Here is a 22327-nt window from a genome sequence, read left to right as displayed (position 1 = left end):
ATTACGAAAAATAAGAAATTGATGCAACAAAAAGAAATGTTCTATAAATTTTTATGTGAAGAAAGATTACGAAAAATAAGAAATTGATGCAACAAAAAGAAATGAAATATAAGAGTTGAGGCGTAAATTTTTGTTTATTTGAGTGTTGTAATTTTTTATTTAGAAAGGTAAATGAATGAGAGAGTTTTCCATTTTATTAGAAGTTGTAAAATTAGAATCATAGTAAGATCTTACCAAGAAACTCCTAAGCTTTAGGAAGATTTTGTTTTTGATCTTATATTATCACTTACAAAATTAATTCAAACACACTCTTAATGCAAATAACTTGTGAAGATGAAGATTTGAACAACACTCAACATCTTGTCAGTCAAAGAATATTTAACGGTTTAGTTAAGGATATATATCTTAACTAATTGAGTTAGACAATGTACTTCCTATTTAGATTTCTTTTTAAAATTAATAATAAATTTTTTAATTGTAATAAAACTATGGTGCTCAAGTAAATGAGAAGTACATAAATTAAACGATATATTTGAATGAGAGTAATCTTAAGGATATATTGGTGGAGAAAGACTTAAAAGAACACCTTTCTTTTTGATAATCCAATTATAAGAAATACAAAGTTAAAACAAATAATTCAATGTTGATTTATAGGGATAGTTTTCACTTAAAAGTACCTAAGACAAGTAAGTAACTTGACCATGTCCGGGAGGATGCTTGAGAATATCGAGACTATCGAGTATCGATTTCAATTTCAGATTTCAATTTGAATCCTAAGCATCAAGTATTTATAATTACATTATCCACTTTATGAAAAATTTAATATGATCATGTTCTTACATTTGAGTTGACATGACTTTCCCGATACTTTTAATAAATCTTGAATTTTAGTTTTTCAAATTTTTTTTTAAAAGTAAAATTAGCTATATTAACAATAATTTTCATGCAAAAAAAAAAAAAAAAAACTAACCGTAAAAATTATATTTAAGGTTAATTAAAAAATAAAGAGAATAAAATTGGACACTTGAACATGGAACTAAAATGGAACTGGTATCAAAGCATTAGCAAAAAGATGTTATTTTAACAATTCCCCCTTAATGTTGTCTGTATTACCTCCACTTGGGGACGGAATCTTCTGTAAACCATACTTGAAAGTCTCTCCGAAGATGCTACAATTGGAAACTGTACGGATCAATGACAAATTTAGTTCAATAAAGTCTCATATTTTTTTCATTCTGATTCTACTCATTTAAATATGAACATTTTATGTTAGAAAGAACCGTAATTAAAGAGCAACTATTTGACGTGATGTGACACAAACAAACAAATTATCGATATAAAAAATAGTTAACAGGTTACACATAATTAGTTTAAAAATATTGTATACTACACGTTATTACACGTTCGGTTAGGAACATGATCATAAGCTCTTTGATATGATATTGTCCACTTTGAGCATAAGTTCTTTGGGCTTCTTAAAAAGCCTCATACTAATGAGATGTATTCTTATTTATAAACTCATGATCCTTCTCTAAGTTAGTCAAGGGACTCCTTCCCAACAATCCTCAACATGCCCGCTATTGTTCAATCAGTCAGTCACATCGACCCAAATCATAATAAATTAAAATTTAAAGTTTAGAGAGATAGGTGTGTTGAAAGAAAAATAGGATTACCTTAAAAGATGTTGGATTAAGAAGGAAATATGCCCTGAAAGAAACGGCTGAGATCACACTTGTTAACATCAAGTCCTAGCAACTTGTCCACCGCGTCCTGTGTCAAGTTCAAAGTTCAAACACACCATTACTCTGCCAACACAGCTGGGGAGGCATCATAAATAGTGCAGCAAACAACACAAATAACTACAACCCAAGGAAAAATTGAAGTCACAAAACACCTGGTATAGCTTGTCCTGAGCGGATAAATTCTCGTTGTGCAGCCGCTCAACATGCTTGTTATTCCCCATAGCATCCAAAACAAAGGCTGCTCTCTTAATAACCTCATCAGGAACGCCTGTGAAAGAAATAAGATTAATTCCCAGCAATAATGATTACTTTCAATTTGAAGAATGCAGAAATGTTTTAAACTCATCTGTCTTTGAGATATACCAGCAAGTAACGCACAATGCAGACCTGTAGCAGAATATAAATTTACAGTTCTGAAAAGTACTTTTACATGAAGATTTATCTTTCTGTATTTATGTCATCTACTTACCATAGCTAGGAAGTGCGTGTCCTGGGACCAAACTGCAAAAGAATAGTGTCAAAAATGGAATTTTTGAGTGCATTAAATCCTATGTTTTAAGGCTAAAGAAGGGCTAAAATTTACAATATGGCCCATAAGACAACATCTAAAATCTAATGCATAGAAGTAATCTCCATGAAAACCAATGAAAAACTCCATGAAAATCTCTGAAAACATCTCGTTTCTGGTCTGTGTAAGTTGAGTTAAAGCGAAGTTTCTTGCTTCTTTTCTTGTATGCTTAAATAGAATAGAATAAATGGTAAAATGTCTATCTTCTTTTTTAATTTCAAATTTAAAGAAACTAATAGAAAAATAGATTATCAAAAGCAATGAAAAAAGAATGGCTACGTAAGGAGAAGCTGGGATTATTAGCAAACTAACAAAAGATGAGTATCACATATGTTACCGATAAAGAAAAACAATATCTTCATTTTCAGTGCAATCATTGTCGGGTCGTATCACGCTCATGTTGTAGAACTTGATCCTTTTACACTGGAATAAGAGAAAGGGGGCATTAGAAATTTCATGTCACAAGACCACAGATGTTTTAGAATAGAAGAACGCAAATGAATTACCATTGGCAGTAGACTTTCATTAATTAGCTCAGTTAGATGAGTGCACACCAACACCTGGAAACATGAGCAATCATTTTAACGAATGCTTATAATCTAACCCTACGTAATTTTGAAACAAAATCTTTCATTTTCCAGAGGCAGCTTCATAAAATTATTTTTTATTTTTTATTGGCCCCTTTACTCTTAAAAGTTTTCTATTAAATACCTTACAAAAATTAAATTCAACTGCACAAATTCTTATGAAAGTTCACTAAAAGGTAGTAAAATAGAACAAATATGAAATTTACAGGATCAAAATAGGGCATTATAGTAAACAGATTTGAATAAAGAAATGAAAATAAGAGTAAAAAGGAAAACTGAATTGACACAACGAGCTGTTGATGCCCCAAAAGATTTGAAACTTTAAACAACACTTGGTGAAGAAAGAAATAATATAATATTTAGGAGAGGAAGTCAAACCTTTGGAGAGTCATTAGAACTTGCAAAGTGGTCGATGGTTCCACCAAGAAGACCAATGCCATCTTAATTGTACAGACAAAACAGTGAGTTTACAAAATCCTACGCATTGCAACTGCCAAACATAGATCATACGTATACATTCAAATTAGTGTAAATTGGTGAGCCTAACCTTCTGTAAGGGTACCTTTACCAAATTCATCTATCAAGCACAAAGATTGACACGTCGCCTGCCTGAATTTTTCACCATAATAGTATTTAAATAGAAGGGTTAGTGTATTTTGTTAATAAAAGAAAATCAATGATAAGCAGATTCAACTGTTAAGGTCATGCCATTGCTCAAGCACTCGATTCTAAGTTTCCACTCTAGACGTTAGATATGCAACGATCAAGATTTATTCTACAAATATCTTGCAATCCCTGTTGTTTTTCTGGTTGTGCAGGCAGGGCAGGTAGGAGCTATTTATTGAATGTACCTGAGCATCATCCCAACTTGAAGTAAGTCAATCATAAAAGTTGATTGTTCTGCAGTCATATGCTTGCTTCCCATAGCACAAAATATTCTGCAAAAGCCCATTATGCAATCATTGATAAGCAATAATTTAAACGCAACATTAGAACGAGGGAAGATATCATCACATGGAATGCGGACCTATCAGTCAAACCCACGGTTGCAGCATCTGCTGGAACAAAGCTTCCTATATGAGACAAGAATACAATAAGAGCAACCTGGAAGGTGCGGAAGAACTGGGGTTAGAGCTATGCAGACTTGTTATTCCTCTTCATTTCTCTTCAACTCATTAATGTACATAAAAGGGGGCAAAGGCTTTGTCCAAGCCTCACCTCACGCAGAAGCAGAGCAAAGAAGGAAAGAGAGCCCCCTCTTCGTTTTTTGTAATTTAAAAAGTATGTAAAATATTTAAGATTTTGTAGTTTACCTCTTTGCTCCTCTAAAATACAGAATTAAGATATTTTGTGCCAAAAGTTAGCATGTAAATTTTGTTCCTTCCTAAGAAAATTTCTGGTCTCCCCTTATCCTCAAGTTATCCTCCCACTCATTCGTGACTACATGAAGCGTGGAAATTTCTCTTTACCCTGACCCAAAGGTGCACCTTATTCTAAAGTGAAAAGATGGAAACTGTTGGACTGCAAGGCGGAACAGTTCCAAAAATCATCACATATCCATGTCCTTTAGTGAATGCTCTGAGCTAAATAACTAGGTTGGTTCATGCAGTTGAATCCCGTAAAAAGTTGAAGGTTCCACAATGAGTTCATTGTCAGAACTAAGATGAGGCAGAAGCGGTATACCTTCAATAATAGATCCACAAGCGACATGAAGTTTTTCTTTTTTAAGTTCAACATGTGGGGTGAGGAATTCAAACCTTCAACCTCTATGTCTCAAAAGTATATGTCTTAACCAGTGCTAACATCATTGGGAGTTGCTAATCTTTGGAAGTTACTTAGCTTAGGGGCATCACTACCATAAAGTGACTTGAAAGGCATAGTTAACAGATGAATGATGGTAATGATCCAATAAATCCAACACATGCCAAAGCTTCAGTTTACTGAGTAAAACAACAGCATGGTTTTTGGAGTTGTGAACCCAACTTCTGAATTCAAGTTGAGCCATCCTCACATTTTTAAGGTCTCTCTAATTTTCTCTTTAATTCACCTCATAGTCATCTTCATCCACAAGGAGCTCTAATGATCAATTTTTGCATTAAGTAGAAGAGAAAATATTGAAGAGGTGATACAGTTCAATCGCTATAACTCTTTTGGATCCTTCCACGTATTGCATCGCACTTCATGAAGTAGCTCAAATTTATCCTCTGCTCTGTGCTGCCTCCATCATCCTCCTTAACCATCCACCTCCATTTTAATCTTCAGTTTAGTCCATTGACAAAATTTCCTTCCTGGAATCTCGGAAGCTTCTAACCACTAAATACTTTAATGCTTCCTAACTTCTAATTGTCCGTCACTACATCTCCTTCATAACTGGTTAAGCTGGCTATAACCAACAGGATGCATCGCAGGAAATATAAACTTGGAATTAGTAACTGTTCGTGTGAACTTGTTCTGACCATATCCAACTAATCTTTCGTGAAGAAAAGCACTCAGTGGCAAGGAAAATCAGTTATGACTTTCCACAATCAGTCATAACACCCTCACTCTGCAATAGATCTTTAAACATAGATAGCTTTAAATGTCATTTACAGATCCATATTATTACTTCATTTACAAATGAAGACTGGGAAGAGAATGAATTCACCAAATATGCAATAACGTGGAGAGAGACGCGGAATAGCACACCATTTTAGAAAGGAAAAAATGAACATTTATTTACCTGTTTTATGTAGATACTTTTACCAGAATAGTTTGGGCCAGTAATGATAATAACTCTTCCTGAAAAGACATGAACTTAAGAAATTATTAGAAGCAGATGCGCATTTCCAGTTTGAAGTTGAATACAGCTATGGAATGCACCATCAATTACCATCATCAAAAATCTTCGTGTCATTTGGAATAAACGTATCGACAGCCATTTCCTGCAAAACGTGCCTACAACATATGTACTACAAATCTAAGTACTCGCTTATTAGAGTTTGAGTGAATATTCAACATGACCTGAACAGTCAAAGGTTCCAACCTTCCATTCTTAATATCAAGCATGCTATCTGCACTTAAAACTGGCCTTACATAGTTGTTTTGACGAGCAATCAGTGCTAGTGATAAAAAGCTGTGCAAAACCATCAAGATGATTGATAGATGTTCAAATGCACAATGAGAAAACCAACTATTCAGGGTCCTCCAAGAAAGTGGTAGCATGTAGAGACGACAGAGATAAGTGAAAAAGAAGAAAATATTCTCACCAATCAAGCTCAGCCGCGAAATCTACAGCCTTCAGCAGATGCAGAGAGAAAACAAGTATATGTGACACCAAGTCTCTAATAATTGCCCTCTCCATGTCTTCTAGGAATCAATGAAGGCAAGGTCAAATATTTTAAGAGTAATTTAATTAACGTGACAATTTAAATTAAGATTAATGGCTTTGTTTTCTTTTTTTAATTTCCATCTGTTAAGGGTAATTTTTGTGGATAAATTGGAATTTGGAACTAAACATCAAAATCTTATTCAGTTCTGCTGAAATATATGGCAACCAACAGAAAAATCTTTAAATAATCTACTGCAAGAAATTAAGGAAAATACAGAGTAATAGGAACGAACACATAGTACCTAAAATTTTGTGATAAATGTCTCCAAGTAGATTATCCAATTCTCGTGTTTTTGGACTACGGTAAAAGTATCTCTTTATATCTCCATCCACATCAGAGAACTGAATTTGTAAAAATTTAAGAAGCTTTTAGCTAAAGCAGATAGAATAATGTCAGAATTATCAGTTATAACAAAGATTAAACAGCTTACAGCAAATTCAAAGTCTCGTAGGATCTCTAATGTGCCTTCTTCAAGTTTCTCTTCAAATATGCATAATAAATACCCTGGAGGGGGGAGGGGGGTTAGGCAGGAAGAGAGATAAATTCCTGGCTCCTGTTGCCGGAAAATGAAAACACAATAACACACAAGATATGCATAACACTGATCACGCAAGACAATAACACACAAATTTGTTGAGGATTGTTGGGAGGGAGTCCCACATTGGCTAATTTAGAGAATGATCATGAGTTTATAAGTAAGAAATACATCTCTATTGGTATGAGGCCTTTTGGGGAAGCCCAAAGCAAAGCCATGAGAGCTTATGCTCAAAGTGGACAATATCATACCATTGTGGAGATCCGTGGTTCCTAACATAGTATCAGAGTCATGCCCTTAATTTAGCCATGTCAATAAAATCCTCAAGTATCGAACAAAGAAATTGCTAGCGAAGGTATAGTCAAAAGTGACTTATGTGTCGAACAAAGGGTTTACTTTGTTCGAGGGCTCCAGAGAAAGGAGTCGAGCCTCGATTAAGGGGAGGCTCTATGGTGTACTTTGTTCGAGGGGGAGGATTGTTGGGAGGGAGTCCCGCATTGGCTAATTTAGGGAACAATCATGGGTAAAGTAAGGAATACATCTCCATTGGTACGAGGCTTTTGGGGAAGCCCAAAGCAAAGCTATGAGAGTTTATACTCAAAGTGGACAATATAATACCATTGTAGAGATCCATGATTTCTAACACAAATTAACCTTACACGGACGGACCACGCAAGATAATGAGTAGCTTTTTTTTCTTTTCTTTTTTCCTTTTTTTTTTTGGTTTTCTTTTTTCACTGCATTAAAGGATGGTAATGATCATGTCCTAGTTCTTAAAAGGTGCAATATATGGGGTGACAACACATTGAAAATGGTTGCATAAAATCACTTTAATAGGCCATTTCATATACTTGTCCCAATTTTCCAGCAGAAATGCCTATAAAGTATGGATAAGTTAAACTTTTTCTGTGAAATGCTCTGGAAAGAATGCGGACCTATTTGATGTATATAGACTATACAGGGGTCAAGCTTGTTTTTACACAACTGAGGAAATTGAGCAACTTCCATTGATGTAACCTGTCAGGAGCGGTATAATTAATGGAAAACTCATTCGTGCAATCTACTTGACATCTAACTTTTGAAGTTTTAAAACATGCATAATGCACCTCCTCCAAAAATTGAGGCAATTCCTCATAGATTTCCCTCAGCTCATCCAACTGTTAGCCATCCAAAAAGAAAGAATGTAAGAGTTTATATCCAATGTATCCAGAAATAAAAGCTAAATACTACGTCAGATTTAAATTGTCATTATTCTTCTTAAAGACAACAAACCAACTCTATGCATGCTATACCAACAAACTAACCGTGGAAAGATGACAGGACGATCAGTATCTCGTCGGACAGGCAAAATATGTCCCTCTAAGAATATAATAATACTTGGGTAAGAAGAGCACTTAAACTGGTTAACCATCTCTCACCTCATCACAAAAACCCTCCTTCACAATTGTCTCATATGATTTCTCTTTGCTTCTACTAACATCTAAGACGCCAATAACCTTCAAGATGAGAAGCCAAATATTTTATGAGGACCATTACAGAAGTTCATAAAGGGCAATCCAATGAGCTTATAGAAAATTCAATCATGGTAATGTACATTTAAAGGACACAGTGAAGGGATAATGACCCTTACTAGTTCCATCACTCCAATTATAATTAACCCATAGTTTCTTTCTCTATTATAGCAGAAACATCAGCGATTAAACAGAAATATAAATAGAATACCAGGGAAGTAAGAAACAATGACCAATTCATAAACATAAGCTAACTCTGTTGTAATGCATGAATTGGCCTGCAATAAACAAAGATTTACACAAGGCTCATTAAAATGTCAATTTGACCAAATAGAAAGTGAGTCAAAGATATTATTGGGTACCTTCTCAACAATGTCCAAATTTAAGTACTTCATGTTGTCTCTAAGATTCTCTGACATGCCAACTTCAAATATTTTATTCACGTGCAGAAGGGAGCAAACACTCTGCAGTAGAAAAAATAATAAGAGACAGAAGATCAAAACAAAAGTTAAAAAATTTATTGCTAATGAAAAATGTCTCGCGATAGGGAGTGGTACCGATGGAAAAAAGTAATAATAAAAATGAAGAGAGAAAGAGAGAGACAGAGAAAGAGTTGGAATAATAAAAATGAAGAGAGAAAGAGAGAGACAGAGAAAGAGTTGGAATAATAAAAATGAAGAGAGAAAGAGAGAGACAGAGAAAGAGTTGGAATAATAAAAATGAAGAGAGAAAGAGAGAGACAGAGAAAGAGTTGGAATAATAAAAATGAAGAGAGAAAGAGAGAGACAGAGAAAGAGTTGGAATAATAAAAATGAAGAGAGAAAGAGAGAGACAGAGAAAGAGTTGGAATAATAAAAATGAAGAGAGAAAGAGAGAGACAGAGAAAGAGTTGGAATAATAAAAATGAAGAGAGAAAGAGAGAGACAGAGAAAGAGTTGGAATAATAAAAATGAAGAGAGAAAGAGAGAGACAGAGAAAGAGTTGGAATAATAAAAATGAAGAGAGAAAGAGAGAGACAGAGAAAGAGTTGGAATAATAAAAATGAAGAGAGAAAGAGAGAGACAGAGAAAGAGTTGGCTGCCAACTCCCCGTGAATTTTCTCCTCATTCTTATAAAAATCAGATGATAACTGGAAATAATCTTGATAAGAGGAAAGGAATTCTAGTACAATGCTGTCAAGGAAAAATGATTTTCCCAACCTCACATGATCACTATTTGATTTGACAATAATGATGGTGCATTAAAAGTCATATCCATGGTGATATAAAAGATCATTTGATGAATTTAACATTAAAAGATGTTAACTTATTCAATTATCGACCGAATTTAAATGTGAGACATAGTCACATGCAAACCAATGGTGAGAAAAGGTTAAGACATCAGAACAAAATTATGCAGCAATTCTCTCATACCTTGGACTTGCCTTTTTGACCAACAATGGGGCACTTCCAAATGATGACGATTACTAATTAGACGGGCAACAGAGTAAAAAAGTTATAGCATTTTAATAGGAGGTTAACAAACCTTCAAGAATGAAGTCCAATCACCAGAAGAATATGTTGAGCTCGGGGAATTGAATTTCTTCCATGTAAGAAAATTTGAAAAAATATACATATTAAGCCAATTACAAGTGAAAACTAACTGCCCATGTTTGTGGGTAATGTGTTTGTCAAGCATAGATTACAGAAATTATGAATAATAAAAGAAACCCTGCTACCTTGAGTATATGGGGAATGTCCTTGACAGTCTTTAGAGTTTCACGTAAAGAATGCATCAATTCCTCGGAAGAAATAAAGAACGTTATCTTTATTGTGTTAATTGTTAAAGAACAAAAGCATATTCTTATCCTTCTTTTTCAGAATTTTACGACATAATACATATTGTTTACACATTTAAATGTAAACTCGCTTCTGTATTGTCAAACAATGGATGGAGAAAAGGATACAGCATTAAGTCGCTTATTCAAATTTTCAAGATCCACCAATGGCCTCAGGAACCAGTTTCTAAATAGAAACAGCCATTATCCAGGTTTTAGGAAAATTAGAGATATATGGAGAAAAGGCCGTCAGTAAGTTCCAAGTAGAAAATGTGCACCTCAAGAGGCGTCTACCCATAGGTGTCACACACTGGAATGAGGAGATTGTATCAATAGCGTGTGTATATGTGCTTCAAATTATAAAAGAAACCAATGACACATACCTTATTCATCATGCCAAATACAGAGAACCTGCGTCAAGAAATATTAGTTTAGTTTCCTTCAGAGCAACACTATCAAGTAAGTTCTCAATCACCCTTCTTTTGCTCTTCCAATGCCCATATGGCTTGGATGTTTGTCGGTTTGAAATATCTGCAATGCTTCCAAAGCTGTTGCATCGAGTTTTAAAAATTTGTTTCTGTTTTATCAGAAGTGAAGGAAGGATTAATATAATTTTATTTTTACTTTTTAACTTTAAGTACAAGTAATTTGGCTAATAAGATAACAAGTAAAAGGATACAAAGAAATTTCTATGACAGAATCAATCGTTATTGATGAAGTTCCAAGTTCCTTCTGTTCAAGCGTGTCCACGATCCTTTCATTTTCCAGTATGGCAAGAAGACCCCCACTAGCACGAATTTGAACATCACTTCCCACGTCCATCATAGAACTCAGCTATAATTGTCCGTAGGAGGAAACATCACCAATCCCACCAAAATAATTGTTCAATTCCAGATAAAGAAAAGTTAAATTGACACTGCAGTGGAACTACAAGCAAAATTTTTTATGGAAGTAAACATTAACAGATTACAAAATTTCTTTTGCGATGTTAGGTACCAATTCAAATAACAAAAAAAAAAAAAAAAAAAAAAAAAAAAAAAAAAAAAAAAAAAAAAAAAAAAAACTAAATATTAAACAGACAAACATCGATCGTTCTACAGTCCATTCATATAAAAAAGACAAGTATATGGAAAAAGTGGCTCCAAAGATAAGCACAATATGATGGTGGATCTATTATCTATTTTATTAAATTCTGTGGTAATCCACAATAAAGAACTCCAATAGTATCGTATTATTTTATGTTTTCTTGTTCATTGATTAACCAATTAACCAGGTTATATGTTCCCAGAATCACATATTGAACCAGTTTGCAAACTAGGATAGGCTATAGCTCTTCTTATGAAATATAACTGAACTCCTTCATCAAAAGTAGCCTATAAAAAGTAAGTAAAAGAAGTCTGGAAAATATGTATCAGTTATCAACTTACATAAAAAATTCTCTCCTTGATGTTTAATCCATCATCCATTCCTGTTACTCGTAGGTATATCAATCTGTGCATCAAGAGATTGAGGTTAAGCCAATAAACGAATTACTTCAGTAAGAGGGTTGACGGGCAGGGATCGAACTATTCTGTTTATGAATAAAGGTTTCTTCTCATCCTGAAGATTGCAATATTCAAATATTTTCCTTAGTTACTGAAAATCAAACACTATTTTGTGCTTGATACCTGTGCCACGCCTGTTCATAGCTGAAAATTGAACTCTTCACAAGCTTCACTGTGGGAGCCTCAGATATCCCGTCTGCATTGCTTAAAGTTAGATAAAGGCCAAAGGATTATATTCCTTACATAAAAAGCAAAAGTCAGCATACCACTCCGTTGCAAAGCAGCCAAGAAAGACTCCTCACTTTTAGTGCTAGCATATATCATTAGGGGCTTTGCTTGATATTTCACTGAATCAACAAGAAAGGAAAAGATGGGGCAAACATGATAAACAAAGCTATAAGAATTTGATAACTGCAGTTAAAGAAATTTAGAGAAAAGATATGCGAACCATGGGAACGGTATTAAAGCAGTAATGACTAAATCTCATTAAAGTTCTCAAGCTATAATATCAGGAAACTTACTCAATAGAATTAAACCAGGTCAGAAAGCTTACATCCTTACAAAGAGGCTTGAACTCATACCTAGATCAATCAGAGGATATTCCATGCTGCCATCTTCCCAAACATCCAGCACATGAAGCTGACGGATGCTAGAATCATAGTATGAAACTCCCACTCTGAGAAGAAAACTTGCTGAGCCATTTTAGCTTTTCACTAAGGGAACCTTATCATCCACTAAACCCTCTGTCACTTAGAACTTAACGACATAAATATTATGAAAATCAAATTTTAGGTTTTTTTTTTCCGTAAACGCCTAAGATGTCTATTTAGATATTTATTCAGCCTTAGTCAGTATCAATATGCATACTGACATACAAATAAAAATCAATCACTTACTAGCATACTACTATACTTCAAATAAGTGTAAATTCCTAGGATAAAGTTTTCTCTTGATGCTAATAAACTTCCAAACACATGGTAGGGACCCAAAAGAAATTTATAGTATGGTAAAGAAACCTCACCTCTGTCCATGTTTGACACATGCCATATATATCTGTCGTTCAAGTCAGGGGAATAAAAAGGGCAACAGAGTGAGAAAGGTGGTGAACTACTAAACCAGTGAAGAGCATTTCTCAATTTAAAACTGTCAGTAAATATGAAACGAGTCTATAACTTAAATATAATGGAAGATGGGCAAACTCTCCAATTTCATTCCACGTGATGCACCATCCGTTCTCTTCTAATTTTACCCGACCTAGATTTCATTACATGTCAGCTCGGATACTGATTCACTTAAAAACGAAACTCAAGGAATATATTAGAATTGGCTAAAATTATTTAAATTCAAGCCTTGCACTTCAAGATACGGCGTAGTTCAAAAGCAAAGTTTGACGTAATAAATAATAGTATCTGTCCACTGATTAGTTAAGTTATCCATTAATTAAATCAAATGACATTAATTCACCGTAAACAGAGATTATGAGGAAATCCGACTCCTTATCATCGTTATTCCATAGCTTTTCCTAATTCAGAAGATAAATGTCACGTGATTCGCTGTGCTTCTCTTCCGTCTTTTTTCCATTCAACACTGCTTTATTTCCAGACTTAACAACGAAATTAATATATTTGATTCGATTGTTCAAAAGATCAAGGTTGAGATGAACTGGAGAGATCAAATACAAAGTTAGAATCAGCAGTCCAGTCCAGGATCCTTCAAATGAATTACATTCTCGCTTATTTTTATGTTCTCATCCACTAACACTACAAACCAATCAAAGTTTCCTTTGCTTTCCTTTTCATCCATTTCTCACCAACTAGAGATGAATTGTAAGACGGAGAAATGCAGGAGAAGATTAAAATCGCACTCTTAACTTTTCTCGTTTCATCCAGTCACAATACAGAAGAACAACCAAAAGAAGATTAAAATCGCATTGGACTGATCTCGTATATACCAAAAGAAGATCGTGAAAAACATAAATGCAGAGAAAGAGAATAAAAAAATGATCAACCTGAGGCACCGCTTCCGTTTCGTCCACTTCCTCCATGTGTCCCGAATAAAGCGCGAAAAGTCAAAAACCAGTAGTCCCGCGAAATAGAATTTATAGTTCCTTTAAACCGGGTCGGGTCGGGTCGGGTCGGGTCGAGAATTTCAACTTACAAAACCTAACTGAATCGGATCAAGTTATTTAGCGATTTACGGACCCAAAACAAGCCAAGAGATGACTCAACACATGACAAGACCCTACACGGTGAGGAGCCCTATCCACTTGGTCTTACCCAACCTAACAAAACTGGTTCTAGTCTAGTTCACGAGCCTTGTGACACAATCGCACTTTCGAAGGCAGTTGACTAGCGATTGTGCGGCACTCACTTTCCAACGACAAGTGAGCTAAGCGAATTTGTTCTTGCGTCGCCTACGGCCAAGCGACGTATGATCGAGCCTCTAACCTTAGTTTTAAAAGAAGGTTTTAGAAAACGAGGAGAGAGAGAGATTTTAGAAAGAGAGATTTTGGAAAGAGACGTTATATAAGCAAGCAAGAGAAAGATAACAACGACTTAGCATATATAACCTTGGGTAGGGAAAAGTTGACAACTAGTCATATCCCCTGTAGTACATTATGAACCATTTTAGGTCTGGCAAGCCTAGACATGATATTTTTGAGGCGTCATACGCTCTAGAATTACAAAAGGAAAAACACTAGAATGAAAAGACATGACAAGGGTTTGGCTTGTCATGGGCATGCGGCCATGGGCAACACGCCCTGAACGAGCATAACCGTGACACCTTGCTCCTTTTTTTTCAACTCTAAGAGCATTGTGTATGAAAGAGAAAAAATGTAACGGCCCAGATCCACCGCTAGCAGATATTATTCTCTTTGGACTTTCTCTTTTAGGGTTTTGCTCAAGGCTATAAAACGCGTCTGTTAGGGAAAGATTTTCACACCCTTATAAACGATGGTTTGTTCTCCTCCCCAACCAACGTGGGAACATCACAAAGAATATGTGACAAGTCCCATCATGAACTACGATTGCATTTTCTGATCCGAACAGTAAAACTATTTATTGAGTATTTTTAGGTACTCAAACCATGTTTACCATTTTTTCAAGTAAGATAAAGCACCCATTTACTGATGACGATCAACGTTGTATAACGTTGAAAATGTAAAAAAAAGAATTGGTCAAGTTTATTTTACGAAGAATGATGATTTTATGCATAGTCAAATGAATTAAATAATAAAGGGAAGGAAAATAGGTTGACAAAAACAAAGAATTGATAGCTAAAGTTTATTAAATTAAATGATCCATTCATAGAGGGAATGCCTCTTGAATTCAAATGAAATAAAAAGGTCAAAGGAAGAGTCTTAATCATAAAACTTTCTACCAAACTCAAACAAATTGCATTTAATTTTTTATTTTCCAATTTTGTTGCTTTTAATGGCTTGTTTGTTCGGTTGAATGTATGAGGGGTCCGTACCCACGTCTATAGGCGTTGGTTGGTATGAATCGGTCGGTTGCAATAGTTTAGGATGGAATGTGTGCGGTTGAGGAGACAATGACTATGTCGGTCATTTGGAGTCCATTAGTGACTGCAACATTTTATTGTTACTAACGTCAGACTCCCAAATTTTCATAAACATCATTAGTGTCTCGAACATTCTTGTCCATAATGCCTTAGGCTTGATGTTCCTTGAGATCGTGAGCTTCTAATTGAGGAGTAGTTAGTAATGTCTGATGCTAAATTGTCGTTCATTTTTTTAATAAATATTTAAAAAAATATTCATTTCAAATTTTTTTTAATAGATAATTTCTAATTTTCAATATATTTCTATAAAAAATGTAAATATTATAACAACCCATAAATATTTCATAAACATTAAAAATAAAAATTTCAATATTGTAAATATACCTAATATAAATACACAATAAATGAGTTTTGTGTCTTAATTTGATATGTATATAAATATATTTATATTTAAATATAAAAAGCGAGGCAAGGAAGAGCCAGTCGGGGATTTGGGCAAGATTAGAGATGAGGAAGGAGAATATAATTCAAGCTCGGGGTCTGTTTAGCTTACAGGAAGAAATCTCTCTCCACTCCCTCTTCTATCCTGTCTTAATTGAACGAGTTCCCGTAAATTAAATGAATATCTCTAATTATGACTACAATTTTAATTACAACAATTTCTGTGTAGACGTAATTACTCAAATTAAAAGTAATTATTCCATTGTAATCTTAACATGATTATCTTCGTGTCTTTTTCCGCGTGACAATAAAAATAAAAATAAAAAGCCACAAACTAAATTAACAAAATAATAATAATAATAATAAAAATAAATTTATGAATCTAAATGGTCCTTAAATTTCATTGTTAGATGTCTATCCAAAAGGTTAGAAAATTAAATTTTGGTCAAAATTTAAAAAAAAAAAGAAAAAAAAAATTATATATATAAATAAGAGTAATTTGGAAGTGACATCCAGAGCATGTACAATACGAAAGAGGCTGGTTTTTGGTTTCATCCGCCATAGTTAAATCTGTTGTGTTTCATATTGATTTTGATTTTGATTTTGATTTTGATTTGGGACCGATGCCTTCATCTTCCTTCTACCACTATCTTTGATTTCCATTTTTGAGCTTTTGCTTCATCTGATTATGGAGGCGCCCTCCTTTGTTTCAAAAGCGAGGACTGCCTTTCATTCCGCGGCTGCTAAAGCGGAGCGAGTTTTCTTCGACTTTAAATCCGATCCATCAGGTACGCACAATCTCATCATCCATTCTCTAAATTTGCTCCCCTTTTTTTGGATTCTTCAATTCATTTTACCTTTCCCCCCTCTTCCTGATTCCTCTAAGATTTTGATAAACAACAACTGCCTAAGATCCACGAACGGACTTCCAAGAACGAAGATGAAATAAGGGTATGATTCTGTTTCTTCTCTGTTGACCTACTTATTTTCATTGACTTCTCTGCTATCTCATGTTCCTTACAAATTTCATGATTTAAGCTGCCTTCTCGCCATCAATTTTCCAGAATTCTGGCAATTGGCTTGTGTTTTCTGCTTCGATTTCTGTGGTAGATAGTAAAATAAACACGAAAATTCTTTGAGTGTTCTTCAATTTGAAAAGGGTCAACTTCTTGAGCTGAAGTGGATATCAGGTTGACCGCCTATTTTAGCTTTTGTTTCACCATTTCATACTTTTCTTGTAAAACAAACAGAATGCATGTGGAAATGTCTAATTCAGCTATCTATGTTCATTCATAATCTGCATTTAGTCTAAACATAAGATTTTCAGTGTTTATATATCCCCGGTTACAGACAATTTCTCAAGCGGATGTTGTAAAATAATTGCATTGTCTTAATGCAATGTGGAATGTTTCAGAGTCACAGTGAGCCAAAGCATTCGAAGTGGAGACCGCCGAACATCGGGACAAAGCAGGACTGGCACGATAAGTTCAAAAACATTCGAATTGGAAAGAAAGCTGCTGAGGATACTGAAAAAGTTGAAAATCCAACCATGTCTGTACCATTTTATGATGAGAATTTGTACCTACTGAACATGAAAAATGATATTGAAGCAAAGGTATTAAACATTCATAAATATATAGCGTTTTTTGACGAATTTTGTCACAATCTGTATAATTTCTATTGTTCTAAGTTACCTAGCATGGTTCATAAGTGGATTCAACTTCCAAGTTCTACATACATTAGCAATTAGGAAAAGAGGAAGCCTTAATGTTCGAGCCATCCGATTTGGTAAACTAATGGAAAACTCCATAGAATTTGTATGCTCGTACGTGTTTTTGACCATTATAGTCTATACAAATAATGTCCTCCGAGGTGATGACTCTGGAGTTAATCATAAGCTTTGTGATATAATTAAGATCTGTCTTGTTGATTGAATTTTTCTCTTATACTAACTAGTCTCGTATTTATTTAGAATGCAGAAATAGTTCCATCAGTTGAAAGCTTTTTGGCTACTGACAGAGCTAGTATTCCTCCCCTTTCAGTTATAAAGCAGCTGGCTATCGCTGTTGAGTGAGTTTCTCTTCTTTCACGTTTTCGATATTTTGATTGCGTTCTTTTGTTTTTCTTCGATTTTCTGGTGGATCTTGTATTCACACTATTATTTTCGAGGATAAAGGACTTCCTGGATACTTGGTTCTTAAATGTTGACAGTCTTGGTCTCTGGTCATTTTATCAATGTTTTCCTACAAACTATTTGACGAGCTTGCATTGAAACTTGTTACTGATACCTCAATATCCGTACTCTTGACCTAGGGCTGGAAAGAAATCCAAGTCGATAAAGAGTTTGGTTGCTTCGCCAGGAGATTCTTCATCTACAAGGGAGAAGTCGGGGTTGAGTCTGTCTTCTGTGAGGGCATTAATGCTTCGTGAAAAGGAGGAAAAGAGCTCAACTGAATTTCGTCATGATGAGAGAGTTCAATCTTTGATTTGTTCACTCTTTGATGCAGGTACATGCACATTCCAGGTTACGCACGATGTGATGTATTCATGTAATTTCTTGCATATTTTCCTGCAACGATCTCACTTCCATTATAATCATCTGTAACGTATGTGCAGAGGGAGGAGATTTTCTCAGAAGGAGCTTTAGCACTGCTTCAGAGGGCACAATTGTGACATCCTTGACTAGAGATATTCATGGTGCTCCTCCAGATAGCCTCCTTGTTAAGATTTCTGAAGTCATAGGAAGCTTTAGATGTCTTCGGAAAATGGCACTTTTTTGGTGCAGAATTGTCGATGAAGTGAGTTCACGATGTAGAACTTGATTGTGCTACCTAAGGAATGGTTACAAATGATGAAAATATTTGTTTTTGTGCTTAAAGCTTATTATTCAAAATTTTATAGACACCTTTTTTGTTCTAGAGAAAGGACACTTAGTTCATGCTTACCAGATAGTTGAACCCTTTTTTATAACTGTAACTAATGAAGTTTGTTTGGAATGATTTTATTATGCAGATGAGAAGATTCTGGGCAGAAGAGCGATATCTACCTGGCATTCCAATAGATGAAATTCCAGATCTAAATTCATGTCTTCTATATCAGCGATTTCAGGTTATAAATTGTTGCGTCTCCCGCAAAAGACGCCATGAAATAGCAACTGACAAGTTAGATGCTGTACTACGGGAAGCAAGTTCAAATGCTGAATCAAGAACATCTGAAGTAACTGTTCCTGCAAACACTCTTTTGTATGCGAGACTCAGTAACGGGGAACTTGCACTTCGACTAGGTGCTGATTGCCCATTTGGTGACCATAAAATGTTAGAAACTGGTGAAGCAGTTTACTCTCCTGTTACACAGGTTCGGCTAATGGTATTGGATCTTTTCATCAGTGTTAAAGAATGCAAAGGCTTAATCCAACCTATTTTTTGTGGACAGGAAGGTCCTTTGCTAACCGAAGACGTCATTAAAGAAACAGAGGAGTTTGTTCTTCGAACCGGAAGGTATATTATTGCACTCGGTTTTATTCTTAACATTATATCATCCGGTATTTCTGCTTGACGACTACAAAATCTCCAATTTGCAGTGTGGGTGCTGGATGTTCTCAACTTCTCTCAGACATGCAAGCTTTCAAGGTCACTTTTTACTGTCATAACTACTGTCCACCATATATCGATTAACGGAGTACTTAAGGTGATGTGTTCTAGTAGACTAACTTCGCTGTTACTATTAATCTAGGCTGCAAATCCTGGCTGTATCTTGGAAGATTTTGTAAGATGGCACTCCCCTCCTGATTGGACAGAACCTGAACCAAATAATGATAGTATAGATTCTCCTGTTGGTATCGATTCAAGAGGTCAACTTAGCAGTCGAATGCAAAAAGAAGGTGTGGACCTTTATCTTATGTTCACTATGTCTTAATTTCGACATTATGATCCTGATATTTCTCATAAATTGGAATGTGAATATTGGGCTTAATTTGAGGGAGTCTCCTGCTATTTAATTTTTTTTACCGTAGCTGTCCTTCCTGTCCTCATTGCCACTGGACTCGGGAAAAAAAAACTACATTTCCGAACCTTTCTTTTCCACCCCATTCAATGGAGGGCTGTAACCGAAGCAAGCACCTTGCTTTAGAGCCCTAACTTGCTTTGGATATAGTTTTACGAATTAGGAACATTCATTGGGGGTATGAACGTATGTGGGTACCGTGATTCCTCTGTATAATAGCCTTGTTCTTGGGACTGGGAAATTATGTCATAAACGCTGAGTTTTATGAGCTCTGTTCATACCAGGTAATTTGTGGCGTGAACTATGGGAAACATCGAAAGCTGTCCCTGCTGTTAAACAAACACCACTCTTTGATGAGGATTTGGTCGTGTAAGTTGGAGGAATTTAAAACCAGTTACTGTTTGTTTGTTCTGTACTTGAAACTGTGGCGCTAAACTCTGATACTGCAGGGAAGGTATTCTGAGTGATTTAGAGGAGTTGCCACCTTCTGAGCTGTTTGAGCCGCTGTTCATTTCTTTAGTAAGTTGATTATTACTACACACTACTTCCTGTTGTCTAATAACGTACTTAACTTACTGGGAAATGGACTTGAGTTTATCTCTGTACTCTTGAAAAGTAATAATTCTAGGCAGATTGGATCTCAAGAATGAGTTCATCAAGCTTTCAAGGGATCTTAGTTCCTGGAATTTTAAACTAATTGTTGAGTTCCTGTAAAATCCCACATCGGTTGAGGAGGAGAACGAAACACCCTTTATAAGGATGTAGAAACCTCTCCCTAGCAGACGCGTTTGAGGAAGCCCGAAAGGGAAAGCCCAAAGAGGACAATATCTGCTAGCGGTGGGCCTAGGCCGTTACCATTCGTATAAATAAACTTTCTTCCAATTAATGGCTTCATATCTCTATAATTGCGACGAGAAAGATCCTTATGTCTTATGAAGATAATGAATCTTCAAAATATCACTTCGATACCACGAGTCTCTACGCTAACATAATCTTCTTTTCTATGTGCAGCTTGGTTTAGGATTCATAATGGCGGAGGCCAAGTTGGCTAAAAATAATAATCTGTCAAGCTTATTCTATGAGTGCAAGGGCTATGTTGTAGCAACATGTCAAAGAAGCTCTTGGAGCAACAAAGTTGATGATATTTGTCAGGTTCGCTCCCACTTTTTGCTGCTTTCATGCATATCTTACGAACCACAAATCTTTTTAAAGCTTTGGGATCATTGTATGATATTGTTGTGTGCCTATGAATTAAGACGTGTGGTTGATTTCACATCCAACCTAGTCATTTACCAGATAACAAACGAGTTCCCACGACAAGGAGTGGCCCTGCCCGTGGTGGGAACAGGGAAGCTAATAGAATTAATGGCATTTTCTAAACGTTCGTTGCATATCTGTTTATTAGTATCGAATCACGATCGTGATTCAAGCTGATGTATATGATGGGATCCGGAACAGGTGTATGAAACAGTGGAGACTATGATGGTGAATCCAGAGGAAATTCTGAAGGCTATGAAGCAGCCAGAAGAATCAAACATGACAGCCGGTGAGCTGAAACGGCGTTTCAAGAAGATGAGTCTGAACTTCGTAGGGAAGGACGGAGATTCAAGAAAATCGTCTCCAAAAAATGTGAACTCGGACGAAAGGCCATCGTCACCGTCATTCTCGTCGTTCTTCGACAGTAAATCATCTTTATTTGCAAAGAAGCCTCCTAAACCAGAAACTCCATCTGCTGCTACAACTGATGAAAATGGTTGGACATTTGTTTAAACAGACAAGCTGAAACTCTTCTGCCAGACACTTGAAAGCTGAATTGTAAATTATATATTGAAACTGCATTTAAATAGTGATGGGTTGGTTCCTTTTGTAGTATACAGAAGCGATTTTTCTTCATTGGTTGCATGATTTGATTATTATTTCTTTTTGGATGTAAATATATAGCATGGAATGACATGGGATTTTGTTCATTTACTTCTAATTTTCTCATAAAATTAATCTTATTGACTGAATAAAGAGACTGCTTATTTGATGAACACTACAACTCCCTTTCTTCTCTTTGTGCCATTTTTTGAAGTTAATTTACATATTTTGTTTGTGTTATTCTGTGGGTGTACTGAGATTGCTCCATCTTTGTTTTTGAATTGTTATGATTTGCTTATTACATGAACTCATATCAACGTTTCTCGCAAAGTGATATTAGAGCGAAGGTCAAAATATGTCGTTCAACAATATGCTACATTCTCGACTTTCCCATTTTGAAGGAAATAATTATAGAGTTGACCGAATAAAGACCTCCAAGCCATGTGTAAAAAAGTCCGATGATAGAAGGCAAAAGATGCTGTACTTTGGCGTAGAGGATGGGACCAACACACCTAGGTTGTATGATCGGCAACATGAAAAAATTCATGTGAGTAGAGCTGTATTCGAAGAAGAAAAGAAGTGAGATTGGTGCAGCGTTGACAATAACAAGTAGACTGTTACAGAGTTCACTGCCCTAGAAGAAGAGGGACATGCAAGAGACCTAGAAAGTGAAAGGCGTGATGAATTCTCTAGAACAAGAGAGCTTAGACGAGAGCACAGAAGGATCCACAACTGATGGTGGACCAAAGAAGTTTTGTTCTCTTGCTGAAATTTATGCGGATACACTTGAAGAAGAATTTAATCCCGACAAGTTAGTGTTGCTCGCAGCCG

At 35.4% G+C, this 22327-nt stretch overlaps 2 protein-coding genes across 9 annotated transcripts; one reads left to right on the top strand and one right to left on the bottom strand.

Moving 5' to 3' along the window:
• Nucleotides 1-1031: 1031 nt before the first annotated feature.
• On the bottom strand, nucleotides 1032-13733 carry MSH5 (MUTS-homolog 5). 7 transcript variants are annotated; one of them, XM_023697533.2, is made up of 35 exons: nucleotides 13680-13733; nucleotides 12693-12724; nucleotides 12253-12347; nucleotides 11938-12018; nucleotides 11795-11867; nucleotides 11555-11618; nucleotides 10807-10961; nucleotides 10603-10704; nucleotides 10511-10538; nucleotides 10406-10437; nucleotides 10257-10314; nucleotides 10029-10115; nucleotides 9836-9892; nucleotides 8674-8775; nucleotides 8545-8589; nucleotides 8219-8296; nucleotides 7907-7957; nucleotides 7736-7817; nucleotides 6696-6769; nucleotides 6507-6606; nucleotides 6143-6242; nucleotides 5920-6009; nucleotides 5767-5831; nucleotides 5617-5675; nucleotides 3925-4001; nucleotides 3749-3835; nucleotides 3445-3506; nucleotides 3276-3337; nucleotides 2817-2870; nucleotides 2648-2733; nucleotides 2212-2243; nucleotides 2106-2129; nucleotides 1895-2010; nucleotides 1674-1770; nucleotides 1032-1182 (listed from the first exon to the last, which is right to left on the bottom strand). In XM_023697533.2, the coding sequence occupies exons 1-34, from the start codon at nucleotides 13713-13715 to the stop codon at nucleotides 1690-1692; spliced, it is 2427 nt and encodes an 808-aa protein (XP_023553301.2). In that variant the 5' UTR covers nucleotides 13716-13733; the 3' UTR covers nucleotides 1032-1182; nucleotides 1674-1689. The 7 variants fall into 7 exon arrangements, with proteins under 7 accessions (XP_023553301.2, XP_023553303.2, XP_086973779.1 ...); XM_023697535.2 differs by having other exon boundaries at nucleotides 6143-6239; XM_087117653.1 differs by having other exon boundaries at nucleotides 12253-12414; nucleotides 13680-13730.
• Nucleotides 13734-16148: 2415 nt separating this feature from the next.
• On the top strand, nucleotides 16149-21607 carry LOC111810778 (uncharacterized). 2 transcript variants are annotated; one of them, XM_023697559.2, is made up of 14 exons: nucleotides 16149-16422; nucleotides 16521-16585; nucleotides 17049-17249; nucleotides 17607-17704; nucleotides 17948-18141; nucleotides 18251-18432; nucleotides 18647-18988; nucleotides 19067-19131; nucleotides 19215-19263; nucleotides 19367-19514; nucleotides 19921-20005; nucleotides 20086-20155; nucleotides 20648-20788; nucleotides 21095-21607. In XM_023697559.2, the coding sequence occupies exons 1-14, from the start codon at nucleotides 16323-16325 to the stop codon at nucleotides 21404-21406; spliced, it is 2052 nt and encodes a 683-aa protein (XP_023553327.2). In that variant the 5' UTR covers nucleotides 16149-16322; the 3' UTR covers nucleotides 21407-21607. The 2 variants fall into 2 exon arrangements, with proteins under 2 accessions (XP_023553327.2, XP_086973883.1); XM_087117757.1 differs by lacking the exon at nucleotides 21095-21607 and adding an exon at nucleotides 20933-21088.
• Nucleotides 21608-22327: the final 720 nt, after the last annotated feature.

Source organism: Cucurbita pepo, chromosome 14 (assembly GCF_057944985.1).
Source record: "Cucurbita pepo subsp. pepo isolate OVF chromosome 14, ASM5794498v1, whole genome shotgun sequence".
In the NCBI taxonomy this organism is placed as follows: domain Eukaryota; kingdom Viridiplantae; phylum Streptophyta; class Magnoliopsida; order Cucurbitales; family Cucurbitaceae; genus Cucurbita; species Cucurbita pepo.
The sequence above is the reverse complement of the archived record's forward strand: the minus strand, read 5'-3'. Positions and strand labels throughout refer to the sequence as shown.

Bases quoted from the DNA above. Each gene is read 5' to 3' on its own strand.
- MSH5 (XM_023697533.2), bottom strand. From the start codon at position 13,715: ATGGAGGAAGTGGACGAAACGGAAGCGGTGCCTCAG. The intron at 10,438-10,510 runs GTATGTGTCATT...TCCTCATTCCAG, and splicing joins TATTTGGCATGATGAATAAG to TGTGTGACACCTATGGGTAG. The intron at 8,297-8,544 runs GTCATTGTTTCT...CTCATCTTGAAG, and splicing joins TAGCTTATGTTTATGAATTG to GTTATTGGCGTCTTAGATGT.
- LOC111810778 (XM_023697559.2), top strand. From the start codon at position 16,323: ATGGAGGCGCCCTCCTTTGTTTCAAAAGCGAGGACTGCCTTTCATTCC. The intron at 16,423-16,520 runs GTACGCACAATC...GATTCCTCTAAG, and splicing joins CTTTAAATCCGATCCATCAG to ATTTTGATAAACAACAACTG. The intron at 16,586-17,048 runs GTATGATTCTGT...GGAATGTTTCAG, and splicing joins AGAACGAAGATGAAATAAGG to AGTCACAGTGAGCCAAAGCA.